Here is a 13,012-nt window from a genome sequence, read left to right on the forward strand (position 1 = left end):
TGATTGTCAATGAAGTATTGTTTATGTTTTTATTTATGTACATGTATTTTATATACAATATTCAAACATTTCATGTGTATATTTGAAGTGAATTAAATTGTTCCAGAACTTCAATGACTTCATCTGCATTCTGTATCTTTAAAATGCTGTTAATGCTTTTTACTGATGATATCTTCATCAGTAAAAAGTCACTTTAATGTTGCCCCAGAGTGCAGGCACCACAAACAGACTGAACCAAAGATTTATTCAAACAGAAAACGCCGACCACAGACTGAACTAACCAAGGTAACCAAATTCCATACAAAAAACAATGAATTTAACGAGAAACCAAACAGAGCACTAAAACACTAAACAATAATAAACTAAACAGGCCACTACATGGGCTAAGGGCTAAACTAACACAAAACGACTTGACTCACGAGTTCACAAGTCCAACTAAAGAGGCGACAAACCGGAACCAAGGCAGACCTGGGAGAGTGACTGACAGGAAGTCGGCAGAAACAGGCAGCTGCAGCAAAGCAGTGATGGGGAGCCGAGACAAAGACGAAGGGGGAGGGGGGGGGGAGTCCCGGGAATAAGCTGTGCAGGACAGAGCAGGGAAGGGGAGCCCGGAGCTGAAGCGGGCCAAAGCAGAATGTGGCTGGCATGGAGCCAGCAGAGACAGTGAGCCAGTGGGGAGTGATGGGGCAAGCCAAGCTTCTTCTGCCACTGATTACTGATCAGGCACAGCTGCCAATGGAGCGCAGCTGTGCCTGATCGGCCAGGGCTGTCGGCTGGCCAGGATTGCAGCACAGAGAAGGGAGAGATAATGACACATATCTTATACTTAACTCCACATCATTATGCTTCTCAGCTGTTTGCCTGATGTTTTATTTTTCTCTCCATAATGTTTTTGCTTCTGTGTTTATGGTTGATTTCTGAACAGATTCAGACACCTACAGCTGGTGGAACCAACTGACAAATGAGGCTGAAGGTTGTGTCTGTGGATGTTACATTGACAGTTACAGTGGCAGCACTTTACAGTCCAAAAAAATCCATCACTGAGGGTTTCTGAGTGACATTCATGAAGCTGGTACTGATTTGTTAGTTTCAACATTGAGCAATGACCTCATACTCTGAAGATGTGTCTGTTCTTTGCAGTGACATGTAAGTTCTGTCCTCTTGATTTGGTTTCACCTTTTTTCTGGAGTTCCTTTAAAGACAACAAACATTTGTTATCCAAAAGTCTTCAGTGCATTAAAACAGCCTTGAAACAAGAAGTAGCAACATACCAAAGGCAAGATATGAGGATAATGACAAGAACATGTACACTGAGCGACACACCGGCAACAACCCAGGGAAGAACTGGACGGCAAGATCCACAATTTATCACAAGATCCACTGCAAGAAATAAGAAATTATGGTCAGATATGGAATGTACTGTGCATGCCCTGTATACTACATTGAATATGAGCAATGCAGCGATACATTGAGCTGAAAATGCCAACAATAAATTGCACAGAATTTGGATTATGATCAAAAAATCTACTTACAACTCACAGTAATGTTAACATATGAAAGTAGAGGCCTTTCCATGTACATTGCTTCACAGACGTACTGTCCAGAATGTTCTGCTCTCACGTCAGGAATGACAAGTGTGGATGATCTTCGGTTTCTGATCAGGCTGCCCATGCAATTGCGTTTTGTCCATGCAACAAAGGATGGAGGGAAACTTTCCACACTGCAGGTCAGGTTCAGAGTCTCACCCTTCTTCAGGTTCCTGTTCCCACTTATTTGAACTTTCTTCACATCTATGACACAAAAGTACTAATGACGCCATTGGTACAGCTTCCCCACTGTCATTGCTTTCCTGCAAGAACACTCCTGATGCTGTGAAGACAATCATCAAACCACAAGACCATCAAGCAAACATTTTGGAAAGAAACATACTCACAGTTCACATTCAAAGTCAAAGTCTTCTCTGTAGTTGTTCCACCATTAAAGCTGACCTTACAGGTGATATTGGTACCATGATGTTCAGCAGAAGGGCTAAAGTCCAGAGTTGATCTGTATCTCTTTGTCCCAGCAGTCAGATTCTCAGTCTTGACAACAGCGATGTTTTCTGTAATGTAAGAATCATTCCCTCCTGCTTCTCTCCACATCCAGGAAATTTTAGGCCGAGATCCAGAGCAGAGGCCAGGAGCAGTGCAGGTCAGTGTGGTTTGCTTTCCTTCTGTCAGTGGAGGAATCATCACTGAGGGTTTCTGAGTGAGATCTAATGAAAACACAGTGCATTAATGGAATCAGTATTTTTAGAGTTTCGTCAGGAATGTCTGCAGTTTTACTTTCTACCCACAGAGGTCAGCAAATGCCTGAAATTACTTCAATGCTGAACTGAACATTTATATTCTGCATGCATATTTATTTTTAGCTGTAGTTATTTCATACCTGTAACAGAGACAGTTGCTCGTTGAGAGAATGTATATCCATCTGTTCTTCCAAACCGATCACCGTTAACTCTGAGCTGATATGATCCACTGTCAGAGTCACTGAGATCATTTATTCTGATGCTACAGTTTTTTTGACTCACATCAGGCTCCAACAGCGACACTCTTCGTCTGAATCCAGGCTGAACATTTTGGTTGTTGTTGTTCAAGTAAAATATCATGTCAGAATCACCACATTTTTTGTAAGATGGCTCACATTTGTACCAAACTATACTTTGGGGTGTAAAGGTAAAAGCAGTGGTGAAAGAACATGGAATCACAACACAGAGTCCAGCTTCAGCTGTTAGTTCTCCCTCAGTGAGAGTGACACAGTATCCAAAAAAGTCACAGTGTTGTTTTTCAGCTGTTGGTGCGAAAGAGTGGACAAAAACAGCAACAAACAACTTTTAGTTTTTGGCGGTATAAAGCTGATATCTAATGAATTATGAAGAAAGGCTACTGCAGTGACAAATTGTGTTTGACATGAATTACTTATTAGAGTTAACTTTACTGATTACTCAACCTATAAAATACGTAGTAAACCAAATCTGTAATAAAATGACAGTTTCCAGGGAAGACAGCAGTTGACAGTGATACTACAAATTTGCTGACAGGAAAACACAGTCACAAAGGTTTCATCTGGGGCAGCATTAGAAGTTTGCAAAGGAGAAGATTCATTACCTGTTTCAGCACTGCTGCCTCTCACAGAGAGAAGTAAAGTTGCCCAAATGAGAATGATCATGTTGATTTAATATTTGGTATGTTCAGCCTCTATCTCCACAGGAAAACATGCAGTAAATATAACAGAAATCAAAGGAAAGTCCACAATGTCCATCACATAGACAATACAGGATGTTGCGTGTTTAGTTATTCTGTGGTGGCATTATTAAAACACTTTCCCCAGCTATACAGTGACTAAACCCAGGTTTTTATGCTAAAGTACTTTGACACGTCTGTTCTTGAGAGGTTGATTAAGAACTAGTGATCTTTACATCAATGGTGCTAATACAATACATCCATATAATTCCTGCCATATTCCAGCTGAGCTTTACGTCAACCATTGGACATAATGAATTTATCAGACTCTGACCATCTTCAATCTAACAAGTTCTTTTTCTTTCTCAGCCCTTACTTTTGCCAGCAGTGCCATAGTTATTAGAAAAATGTTTGAATCACAACTTCCATGATTATTTTAAAAATATATTGAAAGCCCAAATTAAATGCTGTTTTACCTCCTTTGTCTTGATCTTCTCTCCGCTGTAATCTCTGCTGACTTTCTCCTCTGAAGTGTCTCCTACTCTCCTCTCTTTTGTATTTCTTCCCCTTTTGTGCAACAACAAGGTTACAGGAAGTTTCTCGGCACTGCACTGAGCAATACTGCTCCTCTATCAACACAGATTTTTATTTATTTTTCAAAAAAATAAAGCTGTGATAACAGAACAGTTTTGACACTTTATATTTGTGCACAAAGTGTCCTCATTAACATAAAAAGCCTGCTTGTCTTTAGAAAAAGAAAAAAAAGCTGTGTCCTCGGCAGATGTAAATGTGAAACTTTCCATAAAAGGAAGAACTGTAAATGTGTGCTTTTTGTGTCTCTCTTGTAGGAAAGTCTTGCTATCTTGAAAAACTGAAAAACCAGCACACACACACTACATGAGAGTGTGCATATAGAGCTCATTTTTAACTCACTTCAACCATGCACAACACAAACAACACTGCTGCATTGCTCTCCATGGACTGAGCTGCTTTCTAACATCTGCATGTATTAAAATAGTAATTACTACAGTATAACCCCTGAGAAAGGTAAAGGAAATTTAACAATTACTGATTATAACAGAAAATATCTTCTTTAAGCATTTCCCCTATTTCAGCTGCAAACAGTGTCTTTGGAAATGTTTTTGTGTGTTTGTGGCTTTCATGATTATTGTGCAACAGCTGATTTTTGCAGTAAAGAAGCTATAGTGCTAATTTATTCTTACACTGCTATGTTCTTTGAAAACTTCCTGTTTGCACTTGAAGTGTTAAACTATTTTCGCTCTAAGAACCAGGCAGATATTTCATCTCAGTATAAAGTGCTGTGAAAAAGTATTTGCTGATGTCTTTTATTTTTGTATATTTCTTAAATGTTCCACATCATCAAGTACATATTAAGATTGATTTAATATTAGATATCGCCAAAGCACAAAATGTAAATTCAGATTTTTTATTGAAGATTTATTGAAAATCTGTATCACTCCTGTGAATAAGCAATTGCCCCTCTGAATCTAATAACTGCTGAACTGCAGTTAAATGTTTGTGATAGCTTGTGATCAGTCATCACCATGGAGGAATGTTGGTCCACTCCTCTCTGCAGAATAGTTTTATTTGGGCCACAGCAGATGGTTTACAATCGTGAACTGCCTTTTCAGGTCTTGCCACAGCAGCTTAGTTAGACTCAAGTCTAAACTTTGACTCACTCCAAAACCTTCATTTAGTTCTTTTTCAGACACTCAGAGAGGGACTTCCTTGTGTGTTTTGGATCTTTGTCATTCTGCATGAACCGTTTGTGTTGAGCTTTAGGTCATACACTGATGGTGGATATTCTCCAGCAGGCTTTTTAAGTTTCGTGAGCAGAAGTTTCTGGGACTCAGTTTGCTTAAAAACGTAACCATTTGTGATTTTAACATAAAATTCATAATTTTAACGATGTGATATTCATGACAGTGAATGGTCTGCCTTACACTATTATAAAATCTGCAATGTGAGTTGAGTGATGATGGTCAAGTGGGTATTGTTTATGTTTTTATTTATGTATATGTATTTTATATACAATATTCAAACATTTCATGTGTATATTTGAAGAAGTGAATTAAATGATTACAGAACTGCAATGACTTCATCTGCATTCTGTATCTTTTAAATGCTCTTAATGCTTTTTACTGGTGTTATCTTCAAGTGTTAGTTTGAGGGAAGTCACTTTAATGTTGCCCTGTATGGCATTTGCTGTATTCATAGTGTCTCTGATAACTTCCTGTTTTATCACCATGACCAGATAAGAACTGTCTGAAATTCTGTCACAGTCAGTTACTAAATGTTTGCATGCTTCAAGTTGACTGCAGAAGCTGTGAGCATGGCAAGAGGGACAGTGATCCCAGTAACAACCACCAAAGTTTTCTTGTCGTTGTCTAATAATTGTAGAACCAGTGGTTTGATCTGTTAGAGACAAATAGGAACAAATATTGTGTGACCCCCATATGGCCTACAGCTGATTTGATTCATAAAATACAATATTGCAGCTTTATCAACTCGTCTTTTTTTAAAGAAATACAGGAAATTAACAGGTGAGATAATATATGATGGATATACTGTGATAATTGTCTCTGAGGTCTGATTTTAAAATTGAGATGAATATACTGTGATGGTATCTGCATCTGATATTCCCATCTCTTATATTTAACTCCACATCATTTTGTTTCTTTACTGTTTGCCTGATGTTTGATTTTTCTCTCCATAATGTTTTTGCTTCTATGTTTTTGTTTGATTTCTGAACTGATTCAGACACCTACAGCTGATGGGACCAACTGACAAATGAGGCTGAAGGTTGTGTCTGTGGATGTTACATTGACAGTTTACAGTCTTGTTCTGTAATTAACAGATAAGACAGTCAACCATCATCTTTTAGTTTTTAGACTGACAAAACAGCAACTCTTCTAGAAAAGCAGTAGTGTGCATGTTTAGCAGTGATGTGCATGCATGGGATACATAGAGAGCTATGGAGTCCTTGAGTGGACAAAAAGCTACAATAACAAGCATTCATCCATGCTGTTCCTGTGAATGTCCACAAGGGAGTGTAATCAAGCCTTATAGAAGGAAGGAACATTGAGGTTCTAACTGAGGAAAATGAACTGTTAGTTTCCCCTAATATCAGATGAGGTTTGGCCTCCATGTTCACATCTGCATTTAAGAGAAATTTCACTGTAATGTCAATGAAGAAAAGTGTAATTTCTACAATAAATATGGGATATTTTTGTTGTTTGTTCCATATCTGAATCCCCAGACATGATTTTAAATTTACAGAAACAGCCACACAAAACAGGTCTATAGTAAATGAATACAGCATAAATATGAGTTTTCGAACTCTGGAATAGTTGAGAAATGTGCAGCCAACAGTGGACAGCCATAGTTGTATTGGAAATCTGATTCTCTGAGTTCTAAAGGTGTGTGATGGTGTGTGTTTCCCAAAACAAGGCCAGGTTAAAGTTAGGGTTAGAGCGTTTTGGACAAATTACAGTTTATTCGAAGCAAACCAAAGAAAAGTATCACAATGTACAAAGCAGAACAAAAAAATAGAATGAAATAAACATTTAAGCACAGTAAAAATATCAAGAGATGTTACATGTTGAACTGATCAGCTAAATGTGCTCTCAGAGATTTTGTAAATACAGCGTTGTTGAAACTCTAATGCAGAAAATGAAATGACTAAAATGATGTGAGCAGGGCAACAACAACAAATCTCCATTATACTGATTTTCAATCCAAAAAATCCATCACTGAGAGTTTCTGAGTGGCATTCATGTAGTATTAGTTTCAACGCTGAGCAATGACCTCATACTCGGGAGATGTGTCTGTTTTTTGCAGTGACATGTAAGTTCTGTCCTCTTGATTTGGTTTCATCTTTTTTCTGGAGTTCCTTTTAAAGACAACAAACTTTTGTTATCCAAAAGTCTTCAGTGCATTAAAACAGCCTTGAAACAAGAAGTAGTAACATACCAAAGGCAAGATATGAGGATAATGACGAGAACATTTACACTGAGCGACACACCGGCAACAACCCAGGGAAGAACTGGACGGCAAGATCCATAATTTATCGCAAGATCCACTGCAAGAAATAAGAAATTATGGTCAGATATGGTATGCACTGTGCATGCCCTGTATACTACATTCAATATGAGCAATGCAACGATACATTGAGCTGAAAATGCCAACAATAAATTGCACAGAATTTGGATTAGAATAAAAAAATCTACTTACAACTCACAGTAATGTTAACATATGAAAGTAGAGGCCTTTCCATGTACATTGCTTCACAGACGTACTGTCCAGAATGTTCTGCTCTCACGTCAGGAATGACAAGTGTGGATGATCTTTGGTTTCTGATCAGGCTGCCCATGCAATTGCGTTTTGTCCATGCAACAAAGGATGGAGGGAAACTTTCCACACTGCAGGTCAGGTTCAGAGTCTCACCCTTCTTCAGGCTCCTGTTCCCACTTATTTGAACTTTCTTCACATCTATGACACAAAAGTACTAATGACGCCATTGGTACAGCTTCCCCACTGTCATTGCTTTCCTGCAAGAACCCTCCTGATGCTGTGAAGACAATCATCAAACATTTTGGAAAGAAACATACTCACAGTTCACATTCAAAGTCAAAGTCTTCTCTGTAGTTGTTCCACCTTTAAAGCGGACCTTACAGGTGATAATGGTACCATGATGTTCAGCAGAAGGGCTAAAGTCCAGAGTTGATCTGTGTCTCTTTGTCCCAGCAGTCAGATTCTCAGTCTTGACAGCAGTGATGTTTTCTGTAATGTAAGAATCATTCCCTCCTGCTTCTCTCCACATCCAGGAGATTTTAGGCCGAGATCCAGAGCAGAGACCAGGAGCAGTGCAGGTCAGTGTGGTTTGCTTTCCTTCTGTCAGTGGAGGAATCATCACTGAGGGTTTCTGAGTGAGATCTAATGGAAACACAGTGCAACATTGAAGTCAGTATTTTTAGAGTTTCATCAGGAATGTCTGCAGTTTTACTTTCTACCCACAGAGGTCAGCAAATGCCTGAAATTACTTCAACACTCCATTAATGCTACACAAATACTTCAATCATGTTGATGCACAACACTGACACTGAACACTTATATTCTGCATGCATATTTGTTGCTGTAATTTTTCATACCTGTAACAGAGACAGTTGCTCGTTGAGAGAATGTATATCCATCTGGTCTTCCAAACCGATCACCGTTAACTCTGAGCTGATATGATCCACTGTCAGAGTCACTGAGGTTATTTATTCTGATGCTACAGTTGTTTTGACTCACATCAGGCTCCAACAGCGACACTCTTCGTCTGAATCCAGGCTGAACATTTTGGTTGTACTTCTTCGAGTGAAATATCATGTCAGAATCATCACATTGTTGTGTAGATTGCTCACATTTGTACCAAACTATACTTTGGGGTGTAAAGCCATAAGCAGTGGTGAAAGAACATGGAATCACAACACAGAGTCCAGCTTCTGCTGTTAGTTCTCCCTCAGTGAGAGTGACACAGTATCCACGATAGTCACAGTGTTGTTTTTCAGCTGTTGATACGAAAGAGTGGACAAAAACAGCAACAAACAACTTTTAGTTTTTGGCGGTATATGCTGATATCTAATGAATTATGAAGAAAGGCTACTGCAGTGACAAATTGTGTTTGACATGAATTACTTATTAGAGTTAACTTTACTGATTACTCAACCTATAAAATACGTAGTAAACCAAATCTGTAATAAAATGACAGTTTCCAGGGAAGACAGCAGTTGACAGTGATACTACAAATTTGCTGACAGGAAAACACAGTCACAAAGGTTTCATCTGGGGCAGCATTAGAAGTTTGCAAAGGAGAAGATTCATTACCTGTTTCAGCACTGCTGCCTCTCACAGAGAGAAGTAAAGTTGCCCAAATGAGAAGGATCATGTTGATTTAATATTTAGTACGTTCAGCCTCTATCTCCACAGGAAAACATGCAGTAAATATAACAGAAATCAAAGGTAACTCCACAATGTCCATCACATAGACAATACAGGATGTTGCGTGTTTAGTTATTCTGTGGTGGCATTATTAAAACACTTTCCCCAGCTATACAGTGACTAAACCCAGGTTTTTATGTTAAAGTACTTTGACACGTCTGTTCTTGAGAGGTTGATTAAAAACTAGTGATCTTTACATCAATGGTGCTAATACAATACATCCATATAATTCCTGCCATATTCCAGCTGAGCTTTACGTCAACCATTGGACATAATGAATTTATCAGACTCTGACCATCTTCAATCTAACAAGTTCTTTTTCTTTCTCAGCCCTTACTTTTGCCAGCAGTGCCATAGTTATTAGAAAAATGTTTGAATCACAACTTCCATGATTATTTTAAAAATATATTGAAAGCCCAAATTAAATGCTGTTTTACCTCCTTTGTCTTGATCTTCTCTCCGCTGTAATCTCTGCTGACTTTCTCCTCTGAAGTGTCTCCTACTCTCCTCTTTTGTATTTCTTCCCCTTTTGTACAACAACAAGGTTACAGGAAGTTTCTCGGCACTGCACTGAGCAATACTGCTCCTCTATCAACACAGATTTTTATTTATTTTTCAAAAAAATAATGCTGTGATAACAGAACAGTTTTGACATTTTATATTTGTGCACAAAGTGTCCTCATTAACATAAAAAGCCTGCTTGTCTTTAGAAAAAGAAAAAAAAGCTGTGTCCTCGGCAGATGTAAATGTGAAACTTTCCATAAAAGGAAGAACTGTAAATGTGTGCTTTTTGTGTCTCTCTTGTAGGGAAGTCTTGCTATCTTGAAAAACTGAAAAACCAGCACACTCACACTACATGAGAGTGTGCATATAGAGCTCATTTTTAACTCACTTCAACCATGCACAACACAAACAACACTGCTGCATTGCTCTCCATGGACTGAGCTGCTTTCTAACATCTGCATGTATTAAAATAGTAATTACTACTGTATAACCCCTGAGAAAGGTAAAGGAAATTTAACAATTACTGATAACAGAAAATATCTTCTTTAAGCATTTCCCCTATTTCAGCTGCAAACAGTGTCTTTGGAAATGTTTTTGTGTGTTTGTGGCTTTCATGATTATTGTGCAACAGCTGATGTTTGCAGTCAAGAAGCTATAGTGCTAATTTATTCTTACACTGCTATGTTCTTTGAAAACTTCCTGTTTGTACTTGAAGTGTTAAACTATTTTAACTATAAGAACCAGGCAGATATTTCATCTCAGTATAAAGTGCTGTGAAAAAGTATTTGCTGATGTCTTATTTTTGTATATTTCTTAAATGTTCCACATCATCAAGGACATATTAAGATTTATTTAATATTAGATTTCCCCAAATCACAAAATGTAAATTCAGATTTTTTATTGAAGATTTATTGAAAATCTGTATCACTCCTGTGAATAAGCAATTGCCCCTCTGAATCTAGTAACTGCTGAACTGCAGTTAAATGTTTGTGATAGCTTGTGATCAGTCATCACCATGGAGGAATGTTGGTCCACTCCTCTCTGCAGAATAGTTTTATTTGGGCCACAGCAGATGGTTTACAATCATGAGCTGTCCTTTTCAGGTCTTGCCACAGCAGCTTAGTTAGATTCAAGTCTAAACTTTGACTCACTCCAAAACCTTCATTTAGTTCTTTTTCAGACACTCAGAGAGGGACTTCCTTGTATGTTTTGGATCTTTGTCATTCTGCATGAACCATTTGTGTTGAGCTTTATGTTAGGATTGGTGGTGGTGGAGAACCCAGGCGCAGACATCACTGACAACACGGTAGGCATATTTAAAGGATTTATTAACAAAATCAAAAATCATTAACTAAAAACGAGACTTGATGGACTAAAACTAACAGGACAGCTGACCCAGGAGGGAACCCAGGAGGGAACCCAGGAGGGAACCCAGGAGGGAACCCAGGAGGGAACCCAGGAGGGAACCCAGGAGGGAACAACTAACTACACAACAACCACAGGAAGACTAAGAGAGAAGACAAAAACTAAACTAGACACAGACAACGGCTAGACTAAAGTAGACAAAACTAAACAAAACAAAAGCGACAGCAAAACTAAAAGACTAAAGCGGGGGACAAACAGTAAACTCAAGAACAAAACTAAGATCTTACAAACACGAGTCCGGTGGGGGTAATCCAGTGAGGGGATGAAAAAGACGAAGTCCAACAAGTGAAAGTCCAGCGGAGGAGGGTAGTGGGGAGTGGAGAGAAACTGTATGAATATCCAACTATGTGCCAGCGAAGGCTGAGGGGAAATGGCAGAGCTTAAATAACAGGGAAGGGGACCAGGTGAATTGAGTGGAGCTGATTGCAACAGGTGAGGGTGATGAGCTAATGAGACAGAGCTAGGGGATGAGCGAGTGGAAGAGGGACAGGGTGAAAACAGCCAGAGGGAGACAGAGACAAACCAAAAATACACTAAAGGACAACAACAAAAATGCACACAGACAAGCAACAAACACAGAAAGAACAAACAGGCCGCAAGAGGGCTGAATCCTGACACTTTAGGCCATACACTGATGGTGGATATTCTCCAGGAGGATTTTTAAGTTTCGGGGGCAGAAGTTTCTGGGACTCAGTTTGCTTAAAAACATAACCATTTGTGATTTTAAGATAAAATTCGTAACTTTAACGGTGTGATGTTCATGACAGTGAATGGTCTGCCTTACACTATTATAAAATCTGCAATGTGAGTTGAGTGATGATGGTCAAGTGGGTATTGTTTATGTTTTTATTTATGTATATGTATTTTATATACAATATTCAAACATTTCATGTGTATATTTGAAGAAGTGAATTAAATGATTACAGAACTGCAATGACTTCATCTGCATTCTGTATCTTTTAAATGCTCTTAATGCTTTTTACTGGTGTTATCTTCAAGTGTTAGTTTGAGGGAAGTAACTTTAATGTTGCCCTGTATGGCATTTGCTGTATTCACCATGTCTCTGATAACTTCCTGTTTTATCACCATGACCAGATAAGAACTGTCTGAAATTCTGTCACAGTCAGTTACTAAATGTTTGCATGCTTCAAGTTGACTGCAGAAGCTGTGAGCATGGCAAGAGGGACAGTGATCCCAGTAACAACCACCAAAGTTTTCTTGTCGTCTAATAATTGTAGAACCAGTGGTTTGATCTGTCAGAGACAAATAGGAAAAAATAATCTGTGACCCCATATGGCCTACAGCTGATTTCATTCATAAAATACAATATTGCAGCTTTATCAACTCATCTTTTTTGAAGAAATACAGGAAATTAACAGGTGAGATAATATATGATGGATATACTGTGATAATTGTCTCTGAGGTCTGATTTTAAAATTGAGATGAATATACTGTGATGGTATCTGCATCTGATATTCCCATATCTTATATTTAACTCCACATCATTTTGTTTCTTTACTGTTTGCCTGATGTTTGAGTTTTCTCTCCATAATGTTTTTGCTTCTATGTTTTTGTTTGATTTCTGAACTGATTCAGACACCTACAGCTGATGGGACCAACTGACAAATGAGGCTGAAGGTTGTGTCTGTGGATGTTACATTGACAGTTTACAGTCTTGTTCTGTAATTAACAGATAAGACAGTCAACCATCATCTTTCAGTTTTTAGACTGACAAAACAGCAACTCTTCTAGAAAAGCAGTAGTGTGCATGTTTAGCAGTGATGTGCATGCATGGGATACATAGAGAGCTATGGAGTCCTTGAGTGGACATAAAGCTACAATAACAAGCATTCATCCAT

The 13,012-nt window shown here is 38.4% G+C and overlaps 1 protein-coding gene across 4 annotated transcripts; it reads right to left on the reverse strand.

Annotated features, from left to right (window-relative positions):
* Positions 1 to 223: 223 nt before the first annotated feature.
* LOC110972507 (sialic acid-binding Ig-like lectin 14) lies at positions 224 to 9,763 on the reverse strand. 4 transcript variants are annotated; one of them, XM_051956450.1, is made up of 8 exons: positions 9,662 to 9,763; positions 9,111 to 9,200; positions 8,393 to 8,794; positions 7,912 to 8,177; positions 1,934 to 1,988; positions 1,533 to 1,790; positions 1,272 to 1,380; positions 224 to 1,192 (listed from the first exon to the last, which is right to left on the reverse strand). In XM_051956450.1, exons 2-8 carry the CDS (start codon positions 9,169 to 9,171, stop codon positions 1,090 to 1,092), a joined length of 1,254 nt encoding a protein of 417 aa, XP_051812410.1. In that variant the 5' UTR covers positions 9,172 to 9,200; positions 9,662 to 9,763; the 3' UTR covers positions 224 to 1,089. The 4 variants fall into 4 exon arrangements, with proteins under 4 accessions (XP_051812410.1, XP_051812411.1, XP_051812409.1 ...); XM_051956451.1 differs by lacking the exon at positions 7,912 to 8,177 and having other exon boundaries at positions 1,934 to 2,254; XM_051956449.1 differs by lacking the exon at positions 1,934 to 1,988 and having other exon boundaries at positions 7,857 to 8,177.
* Between the last annotated feature and the right edge of the window lie 3,249 nt (positions 9,764 to 13,012).

Source organism: Acanthochromis polyacanthus, chromosome 12 (assembly GCF_021347895.1).
Source record: "Acanthochromis polyacanthus isolate Apoly-LR-REF ecotype Palm Island chromosome 12, KAUST_Apoly_ChrSc, whole genome shotgun sequence".
Classification (NCBI taxonomy): Eukaryota; Metazoa; Chordata; class Actinopteri; family Pomacentridae; genus Acanthochromis; species Acanthochromis polyacanthus.

Coding starts and splice junctions, on each gene's coding strand:
- LOC110972507 (XM_051956451.1), bottom strand. CDS start 9,171: ATGATCCTTCTCATTTGGGCAACTTTACTTCTCTCTGTGAGAGGCAGC. Junction 1,791..1,933: donor TTTGACTTTGAATGTGAACT/GTGAGTATGTTT, acceptor TTTGTGTCATAG/ATGTGAAGAAAGTTCAAATA. Junction 1,381..1,532: donor TGTTAACATTACTGTGAGTT/GTAAGTAGATTT, acceptor TATTTCTTGCAG/TGGATCTTGTGATAAATTGT.